The 16732-nt window shown below is 39.0% G+C and overlaps 1 protein-coding gene across 3 annotated transcripts in view; it reads left to right on the top strand.

Moving 5' to 3' along the window:
* Positions 1-16732, top strand: part of ATG7 (autophagy related 7) — a 398197-nt gene that overhangs the window by 137736 nt on the left and 243729 nt on the right. For all 3 annotated transcript variants that reach the window (XM_089678709.1, XM_089678707.1, XM_089678708.1), the window contains exon 18: positions 8991-9113. In XM_089678709.1, coding sequence (XP_089534835.1) covers positions 8991-9113 — 123 coding nt within the window. The remainder of the gene's footprint in view (positions 1-8990; positions 9114-16732) is intronic.

The following is a 16732-nucleotide window of genomic DNA, read 5'->3' as shown; positions in this document are numbered from 1 at the left end:
TTAGAACTGACAGCAATTTTAACCCTAGGTAGTTTACCTTTACCTAATTAGTAACAAAAAACACAACAGGGTTTTTATATAAATCAAATTGTAGCAAAAAAACAAATAAATGAAAAGTTGCCCATAACAACCAAACAATCGTATCTCAGTAAAGGAATAAGAAACCTATGTGAAACAACTAATTTTTCTCTAGTTTTCATAAATTTGTTTTGTAATCTTGCAGTGTTTGAACATTTTAACTTAAAAGCAGCAATTATTTTTGTTTTTACAGGCTTTGAGTAATCGGTTTTGAGAAAATATATGCCATACCTGTATCACTTCTTCCATCAGCATATTTAGAAATTGCAAAGTATTGTTAGAATGCTTCATTTTGCAGAGGAATAGCTTTGATGTCTACTATATCATTCCATCAGGCTGAGGTATTTTACATTCTACAGTGCGGTCCTACAATTAGACTTTCTAGTGTGCTGCTGGTTCTGGCTAGCCTGTGATTTTATCTAGGTTTTGGGGCCTGAGGTGATGATTGTGACTTGCATCATAAGCTGAGAATTCAGTCATATATGTCAAAGATATGTCAGCAAGTATGTTATTTTGCTGTGTCTGTCACCTGGTTTGTGTAATTATATTTTTACCTACTTTTGTGCATATTTTTAAGACAATTTAGCAATAGCATAAAGAGTACCTGTGGTAAAGCCAGTTTCAGCAAATTCCTTTACTAGAGAATAGTGAATGACTTGACTCAACCCCGATATGCTGTTCTAAGGACACTATAAGAGGCTGTAAACAACTAAAATAAGTGCATTGTAAAAATGAAATAACAGAAATTTCTTACAAATCATCAAATAAAGTGTTGTTCTTCAGTTATCATCCTAATCTCATGCTTTTTTCATTTCCATTTTTTATTGAGGTATTGCAGATAAGTAGACGATTTTCACAGTTCTTCTAATAAAGAATATGGCAGGAGCAAGATGTGTTACCATTATACATTGTATGTCTAAAAGTATGTGAACACCCATTCAAAGTATCGAGTTTAGGTGTTTTGAGCGAAGATCTCTTTTATCTCTAAAGCATTTAAAGACATTTAAGACAATTGTTCCCTTCCAACTTTGTAGAGACAGTTGGGGAAAGCCTTTGCATTTCCAGCATTACTTTACATCTGTGCAGAAAGCCAGATTCATGAAGACATCAGCTATTCACTGCAGATGCATTGCCATAAAATTGAACCCAACACATTAAAAACATGCTATGCTTTTTTTTTTAAAAAGGCATAGCATGTTTTAAAAGTGCTGCAATGTGAAAGCAGCTCAAGGCTGCATCCATACTTGAGCTAACCATCTTTAATTGCTTTACAAGGTTTTCTGAAGGCTTTTAGCATTTTTTAAAAATTATTTTTAGCCAATGGAAACTTAGTTACTAGAGAAGAAAGTAAATGTGTTAGTTTTTCAGGTGCTCCCATTGAAGTCTGTTGTGGCCAAAAGCACTGGACACTGGAAGCTTGTAGCTTTAAAGAAGCTCATGTACTTTTTCAAGCTTCAAGTGATGCATCTCTTAGGTCTCGCACACACGGTGAGAATATCAGACGAATGATTGTCGTTTTTTTATGGCATGCTAGTCTCATATTGAAAATTATGCGTTTACTAAAGTTTTGAAAAATTCTCGTACGATGGAATACAATTTTGGAAGTGATGTATTGCATCGTATTGTAATGTGTTCTTTCGTTTCTGAGCATGTAAGCTAGATTGTAAGCTCCAAAGAGCAGGGCCCTCAATCCTCTCATGTTTTGCATTGTATTGGTATTGTTCTGTCACATGTTCTGTCCCCCTTTGTAATGTACAGCACTGAGCAAACTATTGGCGCTTTATAAATACTGTATAATAATAATAATAATAATGTGTGGTCTTGGTCTTCTGATTTTTTTCAAATAAACACTATACTGATTAAACAAAAAATCTTTTCATGTTGTGATTGGCTTTCAAGAGCTGTCTACTAACGGTCAGATTATCATACGATAAAGCTGTATTTTTCATCCAATTTTCTGATTGTGTGTACTAGGCAACAGGCGCAAACCCATGGGATTTTGGATGCTGAGTGTTTTGGAGCTTTGACCTCCAAATGCTCATGTGTTAATGGGGCCTAAAGGAAGACAAATTACACCATACCTATTTTAGAGCCCCAAATCACATATAGAATTTGAATAAAATGGCATTCTCCGATAATGGACCATATTTTGTGTGATGGACCCCATTACATATTTCAGATGCTATTTCCCATATTTTAAATGCTTAGGAGAGGACAGGACCTAATTTTGGCTTTACTGTGTAACCCTTGTGTCCGCCGGTTAAAGCAGAAATGTCAAGCTGATCAAGCAGATGTCAAAGTATGTGAAATATTGCACAATAGCTTAGCATGTCTATCGCCAGTCCACACTTGCAGCTTAATCTGATGCTTTTCTAGTGACTAGATTTCACTACTTCTTTGCCTTCAACCAGTGCAAAAATCAAATTGCAAGTGTGCAGCTAAAGTTTGATTTCTCTGGTATTATATAGTCATATTTTCTTTCTACAGGTAAAAATCATTAGTGAAAGCTTTCCATATTTCTATCTTGAAAGGCTCTATTTAAAAGGGACTTTTCAGTAGCTTTACAAGTCTATATGAATAAATTTCGAACGCATCACAATACAGCAAAAGTATATTTTTTCATAAATCTCTACCTTTTATAATCAGAAATCAGTCCATGAGATCCAGTTAAGTGGAGGATATGAGTTGATCTCACCAGTCTGATGAAGACTCTGAAGTCTCTATTACCTTAGTGATCAGGCTGTGATACTTTTCAGTAATTTGGTAGCTAGTCACAAGGTTAGAGGCTATAGCAGGGGCTGATCTGTGTCAGATGTTTGTAAGTATAGCCAAGCACTGCACATCTCAGAGCAGGCGTTGGCCCTGGATAGTACCTGCACAGACATGTCCTTCCTAACCTGTAAGTGTTATATGTGCACATTACTAAGCATGCATGCACTTAACTTGAAAAAAAATATATTTGTTGATAAGTTCACTTTAAGGTGATCATGCGTTTTGCCCATGCAGGGCAAAATTAAGCTTTGGTTACTGTCCAACCTTCTCAGTTGCACATATCGTCCCTTAGCTCCCTTGTCACTCTGTTTAACTGTCAGTAGTAAAGAAAAATACCCTGTACTTCTAGGTATGGGGCAACACTGGTACTTGGTCAGTGCTCGCTCAAGTAATCAGCACTGTCACAATGGGGTAGAGGCTATGTTGCTGCCGGTGACCAACCAGGGAGTGGGCATAGCGGGGGGGAATAGTAAGTATATGCAGCTGGATAGGTTGAGTTTGCCCAGCTGTAACACACCTTTGGAACTACAGGCATAAAAGTTCCATGCCCTACGTATTTTCAAGACTGATGCAACAGATTTGAGCTTTGTTAGTAGTACAGTAGTGACTATGTTAATGACCAGTAAGGACTTACGTTAATAACAGTAAAAATTTCACTAATAGGTCAAAATCGCCTATGCAAAGTAAACATTTACCTTGAAAGTGCATCTGCTCTACTCCTTTAAAAATCCAGGGTCAGTGCATCTAAGATCGCCCAGTTTGTTACTAGGTGAGCACAATGGTTGATAATATGCTTTTATTAAGAAAAATTATATAAGTTGTCTTTTTATAAAAATATTTTTAACCGATTTGGTTAGCTATACTTTGCTGAAGAAAAAAAAGCTTGTTTATTGATGCTAGTTTGAGTAGTTGGCATGGGGCAGACTTTCATGGAATTTTGGCCATGTATCAATCACCTCTGAACTTTTCCCAAAACATCTGTACATGTTACACTGGGAATCTGATTTCATTCATTCACCAACAGATTGGAAGTCACTGTGGGAAACAGTGACAACCAGTTTATGTTTAGGCATTGTAGGATTCTGTTTCATTAGTGCCAAGCAGTTTAACAGATTCTAGTAGGGCTGTAGTGAAGTCCAGTATGTTTCTCATAGTGATGTCAATCTGTAAGTACTAATACGCACTAAAGATTAGTGGGCTAGTTGGCTTTATGTTCCAGTGCGAAAGCACATAATGCCTTTAACACAATAACCAAGTGTAGGGTACATACATGTAATCATACAGTACGAGATACATATTCATAGATCCTGGTCAATATGCTCATACCCTCAATTGACTGGACACTGCAAAACTTTCGAGGACATGGCCCCTTGATTCCCCCCCCCCTAACCATGAGTCCTCAGTTTTGCTAGTGTCATAAGGTTATAGACCTTCTCTCTTACAGAGAAATCGCTCTTGGCTTAAATACCTTATGAGCCGCCAGGTGCTTTGCCGGTCCAGGTCGATGGTCATCCTTTTGGAACTCAGACCCTGAATACCTTTTCAGGATTTTGCCCACTGTGACGGGTGAAGCCTGGGTCACTCTGTATCTTTAGCATTTCTGTAAATACTGGGGCTAATGTTTGGAATGTATTTACTTTACAGTGTAAGCTTTTCAAACTTGGCACTAAAACTTAATGTGATGGGGATGTGGGTGTAACAGAACACATGCAGAGATCAAGAATGATTTTAGGGCCCCTGACCAAGGGCTCTTTATTTTGGGGGATTAAAAAACAGGAAGCCATATAAGGGGAAGACCACAGAGCAATAATTTCAACACTTTGAGGGACATGCAAAAATATAACAGGGTGGCAATAGGGCACATCAAGGGATACGTCCAGAGGCACAGGACCGCAATCTAGTACAGCAGGGGTTTAGTCCAGAATATTTTTTAAATATATTCTTCAGATTTTTTTTTAACATATAAAAAAGTCATTTTAACATATATTTTTACATATATTTGTAAATGCATTCCAAAAATGTAGATTTGTATTTTTAGACATACAGTATATTTGAAATGTATTTTTAAAAATATTTTTCATATTCTTTGTAATAACGCATTTCAACATGCAGTGTGTGTATGTGTGTATATACAGTCAGATCCATAAATATTGGGACATCTACACAATTCTAACATTTTTGGCTCTATACACCACCACAATGGATTTGAAATGAAACAAACAAGATGTGCTTTAACTGCAGACTGTCAGCTTTAATTTGAGGGTATTTACATCCAAATCAGGTGAACGGTGTAGGAATTACAGCAGTTTGCATATGTGCCTCCCACTTGTTAAGGGACCAAAAGTAATGGGACAGAATAATAATCATAAATCAAACTTTCACTTTTTAATACTTGGTTGCAAATCCTTTGCAGTCAATTACAGCCTGAAGTGTGGAACGCATAGACATCACCAGACGCTGGGTTTCATCCCTGGTGATGCTCTGCCAGGCCTCTACTGCAACTGTCTTCAGTTCCTGCTTGTTCTTGGGACATTTTCCCTTCAGTTTTGTCTTCAGCAAGTGAAATGCATGCTCAATCGGATTCAGGTCAGGTGATTGACTTGGCCATTGCAGAACATTCCACTTCTTTCCCTTAAAAAACTCTTTGGTTGCTTTTGCAGTATGCTTTGGGTCATTGTCCATCTGCACTGTGAAGCGGCGTCCAATGAGTTCTGAAGCATTTGGCTGAATATGAGCAGATAATATTGCCCGAAACACTTCAGAATTCATCCTGCTGCTTTTGTCAGCAGTCACATCATCAATAAATACAAGAGAACCAGTTCCATTGGCAGCCATACATGCCCACGCCATGACACTACCACCACCATGCTTCACTGATGAGGTGGTATGCTTAGGATAATGAGCAGTTCCTTCCCTTCTCCATACTCTTCTCTTCCCATCACTCTGGTACAAGTTGATCTTGGTCTCATCTGTCCATAGGATGTTGTTCCAGAACTGTGAAGGCTTTTTTAGATGTCGTTTGGCAAACTCTAATCTGGCCTTCCTGTTTTTGAGGCTCACCAATGGTTTCCATCTTGTGGTGAACCCTCTGTATTCACTCTGGTGAAGTCTTCCCTTGATTGTTGACTTTGACACACATACACCTACCTCCTGGAGAGTGTTCTTGATCTGGCCAACTGTTGTGAAGGGTGTTTTCTTCACCAGGGAAAGAATTCTTCGGTCATCCACCACAGTTGTTTTCCGTGGTCTTCTGGGTCTTTTGGTGTTGCTGAGCTCACCGGTGCATTCCTTCTTTTTAAGAATGTTCCAAACAGTTGTTTTGGCCACGCCTAATGTTTTTGCTATCTCTCTGATGGGTTTGTTTTGTTTTTTCAGCCTAATGATGGCTTGCTTCACTGATAGTGACAGCTCTTTGGATCTCATCTTTAGAGTTGACAGCAACAGATTCCAAATGCAAATAGCATACTTGAAATGAACTCTGGACCTTTTATCTGCTCATTGTAATTGGGATAACGAGGGAATAACATACACCTGGCCATAGAACAGCTGAGAAGCCAATTGTCCCATTACTTTTGGTCCCTTAACAAGTGGGAGGCACATATGCAAACTGTTGTAATTCTCCTACACCGTTCACCTGATTTGGATGTAAATACCCTCAAATTAAAGCTGACAGTCTGCAGTTAAAGCACATCTTGTTTGTTTCATTTCAAATCCATTGTGGTGGTGTATAGAGCCAAAAATGTTAGAATTGTGTCGATGTCCCAATATTTATGGACCTGACTGTGTGTGTGTATATATATATATATATATATATATTGAATATGGCCAAAATTGTAGCATTTCAAATATATGCCGATATATTTGGAAGGGATATTTTTAAAGTATATTTTCTTCCGTAAGGGCTGGTCCTTTGAATTCAGCCAGAAACCTCCCGGTACCGAGGCATCTGGCTCTTATCCTGAAGCAGGATACAGTAACTTATGCACTTCTTACTGAGGGCACCCTCATGTCCTACCCCCTGTGGGGACACAGAAACTCACAAACCAAATTATGCATTTAGGTTGATTTACACATGGATTAGAGATTGCCAATTTCATTAAACAAAATGAAAAAAAAATCCAGTATTTCTGATCTCCATTACACTTAACCATTCAGAGCTTGGTCTTATGTGGATGACCAGGCCTTACGTCACACAACAGGTCACAAATTTTACCGACACTTCAGGCTAAGGTGTACCTAGTTGTTGACCACCCTTCTTATTCATTGCTTGAGGATGTCCCAGGGTCTGTGAATACTCAGCCTGTGTCCTATAATGTATGATTAAAATAAAAGGAATCTTGACTTACCTGTAAATTCCAAATCTTAGAGTACAGTTCATGGCACAGGCCACTCTCCCTTCTTTTCCTGGGTTACTCTGCAATGCTTGCTTTAAAACTGAGGACTCAAGGAGTGGGGTATGGTTATAGGTGAGATGCCCAGGGGGACTGTCCTCAAAAGCTGAGTGTCTAATCACCTGAAGGTACGAGCCTATAACCCAGGGTACTTCGCCTGTGTCCTGTATTGTACTCCCAAGATATGGAATTTACAGGTAAGTCTAAATTCCTCCTTCTTTTTTTCCTTTAGGCTGATTTGGCTCACCCTTTTCAATAAACTGAAACCGAAATGATTATCCAACCCAAGAAGAATATACTCTTATTAAGCTAAGCCATCTGGTAATAACACTGGAGGCACCTGAATCTTACTCTCAGTTTGCCACTTATTCTAACCCCCTGTGGGAGGTATACAGTTTAAAAATGTATTAAACTTTGCTTCGGAAATGCTGTATGAAATGCAGTCTGGTCTCTGGCTCATTAATTCACTTTGTTAGATTCACACAGTCATTCATATTTACTTACTCCACAAAGCTCATAAGGGGCCCTCTGTAAAGGCTACGCAACATTTTTTTTTTTTTACTTTTCTTTTTGGAGGGTGGGGTTGTTCACCCAAAACTCGGCCCTCAAACAGGGAAACCAAGGTATATTTTTTTCTCTGTGTCAATGTGAAAGACCTTTCAGGCATGGGTGGCCCTATTGACAGCTATATTGTCACACCACTACATTCAAGTTGGCTTAATATTAAGGGTAGTCAGTCATTCTCATCCTTGGAAAACAATACTGTCTTGGACAGAAACATGCAGCTTAAGCTGAACTCCAAACAGAGCTAAAATATTTCAGTTGAATCTGCTTATGAATACATTCAATTTATTTTCAAATGCAGATAATGTAAGTAAATAAAATGTGGTATTATATTCACTTTTCCATAATCTTCTGCACAGAACAGGAGGATCATCAGTGTAAGACATTCAGATTGTAGTACATGGTGTGTTGTTTTCAGTGTAATATGAGGAGCTTGATTACATCATGATTGGGGGCCAATGCATGCACCTCAAGCAATTAAATGTAATTTAATGCTCTTATATTAGCTTTGTATGTTTTATAAACATATGCTTGCAACCAGTCCACTGAAAAAAAGAATAGTCCAAGAATAGCAAATTGGTGACTCTTGAGAGATGCAAGCAGGTACCAAAAGTTTCCAACCATCTGTCTCCCACCCATTAAGCCCACATTCACACTTGAGTGTTTTTCTGCTTGTTTCCCTGTGCTTGACTATGCTCAACATGCAGATTCCCATTTCTTCCAAGTGTCGTTCTAATGTGTTTACACCTGTATGCTCAGTCACCCAACATTCTACCCCCTTTGCTCAAAAGACTACATGAGCTCATTTTTTTAGCATATTTGGTCCCATAGACTTCAATGGGAGTAGCTGTAAACATGTTATGTGGTGATTTATGCATCTGAAGAACTCCTCCTCCTCTTACAGACAAACACATTGGATTGTTCTTGAATTTAACCTGACTAAATAAAACAAAAAAATGTGCAAGTTTCAGGATTGGAGAATATTTTATTCAGTGGAGCTCTTTACAAAATAAAATGTCATTCAGTTTCTCTCCAGGCCTTTTCTAGTGAAGACAGAGTGGACCAGCATGGTGGCTGACAGAATCAAGTTATTGAATGTGAAATTGATTGATTAGGCGATTGTGAACTTCACCTGCAAGTAAACAATTTGGATATGTATGAATAATGGTACCTTTTTTTTCCTAGGTGATTGATCAGTATGAGAAAGAAAGATTCAACTTCTTGGCTAAGGTTTTCAACTCTTCGCATTCCTTCCTTGAAGATTTAACAGGACTTACCTTGCTGCATCAAGAGACACAGGCTGCAGAGGTCAGAATTTACTTTTTCTTTTCTTTTTTTTTAAATCAGATCTTTTTTTATTGAAATTTGGGTCCATACACATGCATACTTATAAAATTACAAACTCCCAACGTAATACAGCATTAATAGAAATACTGTTCACAGGTGTAGTATTCAAAGAGCGTACATCAGAGCATACGGAAGTCATGAGCATAGATCTCAAACCATATTGCTTTTTGTTTTGTTAGAAAAAAAATCAAAAAAGAAAACATATTATAGAAAAACAAGAAAAAATAAATATAAAACCAGACCAGTAAAAACACACCATGTCTTCAACTAAACTGAACCTTAGTAAACAAGCTGCCTCCATGCATCTTTTTTTGTTTTAGAAATATAGATAAAGGTCTAATGTCTGCAAAAACAAACATTCAGTACATATGTAACTCTAGTGCCTGTCTAAACACTGGCGAGATATAAGATGGAGATCAGTGTGGTAGTACTTTTAACTTATTAGTCATGTAAATCTAATCTTCTGACAAAACACCGGAAAGCGTAGGGCAGGGGAAATGTCATATTTATTTTCTTTCTTATATAATGTGTCTCATGGTATCCATTCTGTTGGTTCTATGCTCTGAAATGCAAGTGACATGCAGAGAATTTTCTGCAGCAATGTGGCTAGTTAGTTCTCATATACCAGCAAGCATGCTCAGGGCAATTAACTGGCTGTGTGCTCTACCTTGAATGTTCCAATTTGTAAATCAGTAAACTTTATGCACATGTGCAAAATATAACTATACAGGGGACTGTATATTTGTAGCAGAAATGTAGCATTGATATGATTTTATGCCTAGTCGGTCAGATATTGGTTTAATGTGCTGTTTTATTTCAGAAACTCTTCAAGCCTGTGAAATATTGCTATACTTTTTTTAAAGTATTATTAAACCCTCTAGCATTATTAGGCCCTTGCACTAGATAGTTGAAGGTAAATGTAAAGGAAACTGAAAAAGAAAATTGTATAATGTATGGCCATATATACCCCAACACATGCAATTTGCAACTTTCAGTACTGCTGACTTCTGCTCTCTCAGTGCTGCTTTCCTGAACTTCTGGTCTTTACTAAAAAGAGAACAGTTGGCAGTGCAGTCTCCAGTCATTCTGTTAACTTAGAATATGAGGGAGGAGTAGGCCTAGTTATCCTAGGTTACAAGGCTATGGGGTTGAGCTAGTACGAGGGGCATTCAAGTCAAACTGGGACTTTTATTTTTACAGGTATAAAAGGGATGCTAGTGTGGCGGTACTACACGTAGTAGTAAGTGGCAAGTGTCCTATTAATGATAGGCGGCACACATGTCACTGGCCAGTCCAGAGATTGTTAATCAAGATGGCAGACAACAGTGTTAGTGCTTGCATGGAACAGCGTGTGGTGATGAAGTTTCTTGTGAACGAAGGTGTAAAACCTGCAGGTATTTACAGAAGACTTCAAGCACAGTATGGAGATGAGACACTCAGCTGCAATAAGACTTTTTAATGGTGTAAACATTTCAAAGATGGCCGTACATCCCTCAGTATTGTTCACAGCTGTGGTGGTTCCCAGCCCACACCTGTCATTTCTGTGAACATTCAGTGCATAGAACACCTGACCCTGGATAATTGACGCTTAGCCTGTCATGAAATTTCACAAGAGACAAATCTTTCTATGAGAACAGTGAACACAATGATGATGAAGTGAAGCAGGCTGTCCTAGGGTGGTTCAGGTGTACTGACAAACCTACGTTGAAAAATAAATGCAGTTTCCACTTCTTGAAATTTGTTCTTTTATTATATAAACTCAAATGTCCCAGTTTGACTTGAATGCCCCTTGTAAAACTGGAGAGTGCAAAATCTGGTTCAGCTGCGCATAGTAGCCAAGCAACTTCTAACTTCAGCTTGTTCAATTACGCTTTCACAAAAAAAAAAAAACCCTGGAAGCTGATTGGTTTCTATGCAGAGCTGCCCCAGATTTTGCACTCCCCAGCTTTAGTAAATTAACCTTAGTGTGTTTCTATTGATGCACACTGTGTGTGAAAACACACCTCTAGTCCCTGCATACAGTGGTGGCTCCAAAGGATGCAAGAAAGGAACCACGCTGAAACAGGAAACCTGGGGCAGTGATTATGGCAGCAGCTTATACAGGAACATAGGCAAGGATTAAAAGCTATAGAAGCCACATACTCCGTAAGTGATTAAATTGCCTTCTGAATGTGCTTAAAAATGAAGGTTTATATCACTTTAAACATTACTTACCCTTTGACCTATATATGCTTTTAGCGGTCTTTGTGGTGTAAAACATTAGCATGTATGTCTAGAATGTTGAATAATGTATGCAAGACAAAATGACCTCTGTAAGTTTTTATGACTTTTCCTACATTTTTTTTTTAGAGGATTGCTGTAAAGTGGTAAAGCCTGTTTTTTATGTTACGATAGCCATAATTAACCACAAAAATCTACTCCGTGCGCTTTAGTGATGGTACAAGATTAATGATGTGGAGTCCAAGTTGTTAAAAATACCTAAATATTACAGTACTTTCAGTTGTTTAAAAATGCTTTTAATACTTGAAACCTGAAATAAAACTTGCCTATTTTGAAAGTTTTTCTCCTTTGTGTTAGTCAGTGAGTTGCCAGTGAAGCTTAGCTAGTCAGTCAGATCCTAACTTCATAGTTTTCATTGGATGGTGGACAACTTATTGTAGAGCCCAGGTACCATCCAGTCCTAACAGCCAATATGTTCTTCTAAGGTTTTTCTAGTTCGAGTTTTTCTCCAATTGCCTGGTGACAACAGATCAGTTGAATTCAGATCCTGAACACCAAGTGGTTGATTTACTAAAACTGGAGAGTGCAAAATCTGGTGCAGCTGTGAATGGCAGCTTCTATGGTGGCACATGGAGAAAGAGGAGGAGCCGAGAATGCCGACGAAGGACCTCAGAAGAGGAGGTTCGAGGCTGCTCTGTGCAAAACCATTGAACAGAGCAGGTAAGTATACCATGTTTGAAGCTTGAATATCACTTTAAGGTTTGACAAAAAAGTGGAAGCTGACTGTAACCATACGACTGCATTGTGAATTAGTTTCAAAATGTCCTTTGAGGTATCTGGCAGCCATCTTCCCTCAACTTTATCAGGACTGGAAAGTGGGATTGGAGACTAGTATGCTCACAGTGGGGTTGATTTACTAAAACTGGAGAGTGCAAAATCTGATGCAGCTCTGCATGGTAGCCAATCAGCTTCTAACTTCAGTTTGTTTAGCTTTGAAAAATAAAACTGGAAGATGATGGTTTCTATGTACAGCTGCACAGATTCTGCACTCTCCTTTTTTAGTAAATCAACCCCAAAGAATTTTTGGACATTCAGAAAATGTTAACTGCAACATTAACTGCAATTTTTTATGCTCTTTAGCTACATGGCTTTTGTTCCACGATGTACTTACATACAAAATACCTGTTTATTTCGTTATATACAGTCTTGGATGTGTCTTTGGCTGCATAGTCCATTTCTGTGCAATAGTACAAGTATATATTTTTTGCTGGTTAGAAGTTAAAAGTTCTTACAAAGAAAGGAAAGACTTTTAGAGTTATAATTAAGTACCTGTCTGGCTCAAATTGGCTGCTCACCAGTGGCAGAAGAAACTTTAAAAAAGGGAGGAGTCCCAAGAAAATCCACTTTGCAAGAAAATTTCCTTTATCACTTTATCACTTAAACGGAAACCATACCTTTTAAAATATGAACATTGCTTGAATATTGAGTGTAGAATGCTTATAGAAAGGTATATTACAACCTAGAGAAACCCATGCTTTTGGACTACAAATTTCCCTGTTCCAGTCATCAATTTACTTAACTATTGCTCTCATACCGGCATTCATGCCCGGCTCTAGAGTGTTGTTAGGAGACAGAATGGCTCTGTGGTAGATTTTTCAATATTCGCTGCGAGCCAACACAAATCAGAACCTGGCTCCCAGTCTCCCGACTGCACACTAGTTTTTTGTGATAATGCCTAGCAAAGGAGCAGTAGCTGAAAAAGAAAGGACCCAGACAACGCATGGTTAACACAGTTATACATGGTTGCTGAATTTCCTGCCAAAGGACTTTTAATTCTTTATCAGTCTTGTGATATACACACACTTTCCATACTCAACAACCAGACTTGATGGATGTAACCTCTGATTAAGCAGTTCATCTCTTTGGTTCAGCATTTTGGCTTCCTATGTCACTTTTCTGTCTCCACCTCCTTCATAGGATAGTGCTTTAAAATCACCACCGTTACACAATGAACTGTGAACATTAATGCCTTAGTTGTACCCAAAATTCATAAAATGTTAGCTATTTTTTCTGTTTAAATTAGGAAACTAGCAGTATTTAAGACCAGCTCTAAACTGGCATATAGAGGTACTCCTATACTCAGAGTGGGGCATGTCTGTGTTGGGAAGCTGTCATGTATGTGACAGCTACCAGCACAGTATTGTATGCCCAGCCCCATTTAGCTGTCAGCTGGGAGATTCCCTCCTAAAGCTAAATGTAAATAAATCGCCATGAGATACAGGTAATACCATTACCCAAATATGATAATGCCAATATTTGGGATATGACTTGTGACTGGGTGGGCAGAGCCTGGAGAGCCAAGCCAGAATGGGAACTGAGAGACTATTTCCCCACCAGGCCCACTTTGCAAAAGTTAAGTGAGCCTAATAGGGAACAAGTGTCTCAGTTCCCCATCATGGTCCGCCCACCCCAGTTTAAAAATCCTCAGCCATGTCCCTGTCAAAGTTATGGGTGCAGTGGCTGGGGAGGGAGTGCACTGAGGAGGGGTTGTCCAGTATGGGGATACCGACAAGATTCATATACCTGTCTCTGAGGGGTACATGAAACAGGCACAAGCACCGACACTTTCAGTGCTGTGCTCCAACTGAGTTCTAAATGTATGACTCCTGTTGAGATTTCCCCAGACTATTCTTTGTACTTTTTTTCTTTTGCATTAAGGAAACATTTTATTGACAAAATTGACAGTACAAAATGTACAGCGTAGAAACAAAAAAGTGTACACTTCATACAAAGGTAATCTGTGACTCAGTTGATACAATAATAAAGAAAACTTGAAAAGCTACAATTTCTTGGGAAATTGTGTGAAGTGTTCTTGCCTCCACCAGTAGTCTGTGAGAATCACAAGACCCAGACCTACATTTTGATGCATAGTATGTCTCAGAAAAATTAAAAATGAAGGCACAGTCGCAGTTTAGAAATTGCCTTTCAAATTTGAGGTGGCTAGAGTGGAGTTTCAATGAATGTCAATGGGCGGCGTGAGTTGCAAACAAATGGTCACATTGTGAAAACTATCAGGACTATGGCTTAGCCGTGGACATTTTTAGTGGCAGCAGGGATAGCTGAACATTTTGATAACGATTTGTGTATGTGAGCTTGAAAATGAGGGAGTGATGGCAGTTTAGAAATCAGGTCCTGATTTTTCAGCTCACACTCTAGCTTTTGTCAGCTCCCACTCTAGTTTTGAACATTCCACCATTCATTCCTATGGGACGAATTTCACCACAAAAACGCTGATATTTCGTGAACCATTCGGCGAAACGTTCCACAAAGTAATAGCACACCAATCGGGAACAATCCGCACGGTTCGGTATATTACTGTCTATGTAGTGTAAAAACTGTGGGAGGAGTTAGGGTGGTAAATTTGGCTATAATAATAAGAATATATATGTGAGATAACAGTAAGTGGTCTTGCCATGCAAGAACACTTAATAATCTGCAAAAGCAGGTATACCCATAAAAACATCAAGGCAACAGTATATACGAGAGGTGTTCAAGTCAAACCGGGACTTTTAATTTTACAGGTATAAAAAGGGATGCTAGTGTGGCGGTATTACATGCTGTGGTAAGTGGCAAGTGTGTCCTATTACTGATAGTAGGCAGCACACATGTCACGGGCCAGTCCAGAGACCGTTAAGGTGGCAGATAACGGTGATAGTGCATGCATGGAACAGTGTCTGGTGATGAAGTTTCTTGTGAACGAAGGTGTAAAACCTGCGGATATCTACAGAAGACTTCCAGCATTGTACGGAAGTTAGACACTCAGCTGCAGTAAGACTTTTGAATGGTGTAAACGTTTCAGAGATGGCCATACATCCCTCAGTGATGATCTCGGCCGTGGTGGTTCCCAGCCCACTGCAGTCATTCCTGTGAACATTCAGTGCATAGAAAACCTGATCCTGGATAATTGACGCATAACCTGTCATGAAATTGCACAAGAGACAAATCTTTGTGTGGGAAAAGAGAACACAATGATGACGAAGTGAAGCATGCTGTCCTAGGATGGTTCAGGCATACTGACAAACCTTTCTTTGCCAAAGCTTTCCATTAGTTAAACGCTGGGATAAGTGTTTAAATGCAGCAGGGGAGTATGTTGAAAAATAAATACAATTTCCACTCCTTAAAATCTGTTCTTTTATTATGTAAACTCAAAAGTCCTGATTTGACTTGAACGCCCCTCGTTGAATCACAGGCCAGTAGATGGGTCTTTGGTGTGAACACATAGTAATATCATGGCACATATTCCATAAACATGATGGGAAATACAGTATCCTCCTGAATAGCAATAATAACTTCAAGATCTGAAGCAATTTGTGTAAAGGTATCAGTTCAAATAGGCTCATTCCAATTCCTGGCAGCTTTGTGTTAAAGGGATAGGAAGAGGTGACTACACAAGTGCTAGCTTGTTGTAGCTGGTGATCCCACATTAGTATACTTAGAAGAGCACCCGGTATGGAAATAGATACGTTTTTTTGTAGGGATAAGAAGCATTAACTTCTGTGAGCCAGGCCTGAAACATGGGTGGGGCAGCTTGCATCCAACCCCTAGCTATCAATTTGTTTCCAGAGAAATGGGATTTAGGTAGGAATATAGGCATAAATGTATCTGTTTGAGTCAAGGAATATTTCAAATATACAGTGTTTGGGGTTTTAGAGAGAGGGGAGACCCCATAATGTCATAAACAGATTATACCAGTTGCAATATCCTTAAATGATTGGGCAAGTCCATAATAACTGATAGAAGGTGCTAGGGGCCATGGAACACATGGTACAGAGAGGGCTGCGGACTGAGTGAAACCTGGAGATCCAGACCATGGTTAAATACACCCTGTGAAGTATATCCAACTGTGTTAAGCGATCTGACCATTTAAGGGACACGAGCATGCAGGAGTCTAGAGCAGTCTTTTTCAACCTTTTCAACACAGAGGAAACCTTGAAATGACTTTCTGGTCTCAGGGAACCACTGCTAAAAAAAAATTACTATATATACAATTCATGATATATAGGTGTGTGATGGTCCGTGGGAAGAATCCTCCTTATACACTTGTGGTCATTGGGAAGAATTGCCCTCTTACAGATAGCTAAAACGATCAATAGTTTTAGTGGGAACTTATCTGAGAGTCAGACATTTCTCAAGGAACCCCTTCCAACCTCTGGAGGGACCCTAGGGCTCCATGGGACCCTGGTTGAGAAAGCCTGGTTTAGAGCCACCTCCCAATCTTCTTCATCAGTGAGGTCTTTTGTACTTTCTTTTTTAAGCTCAAAGGAAGTGATGACAGTACATCTCTGGCAAGATCAACAGGT

This window comes from Staurois parvus, unplaced genomic scaffold (genome assembly GCF_062004578.1).
Source record: "Staurois parvus isolate SC_StPar_1 unplaced genomic scaffold, SC_StPar_1.0 ptg000209l, whole genome shotgun sequence".
Classification (NCBI taxonomy): domain Eukaryota; kingdom Metazoa; phylum Chordata; class Amphibia; order Anura; family Ranidae; genus Staurois; species Staurois parvus.
This window is presented reverse-complemented; position numbering and strand designations above follow the sequence as displayed.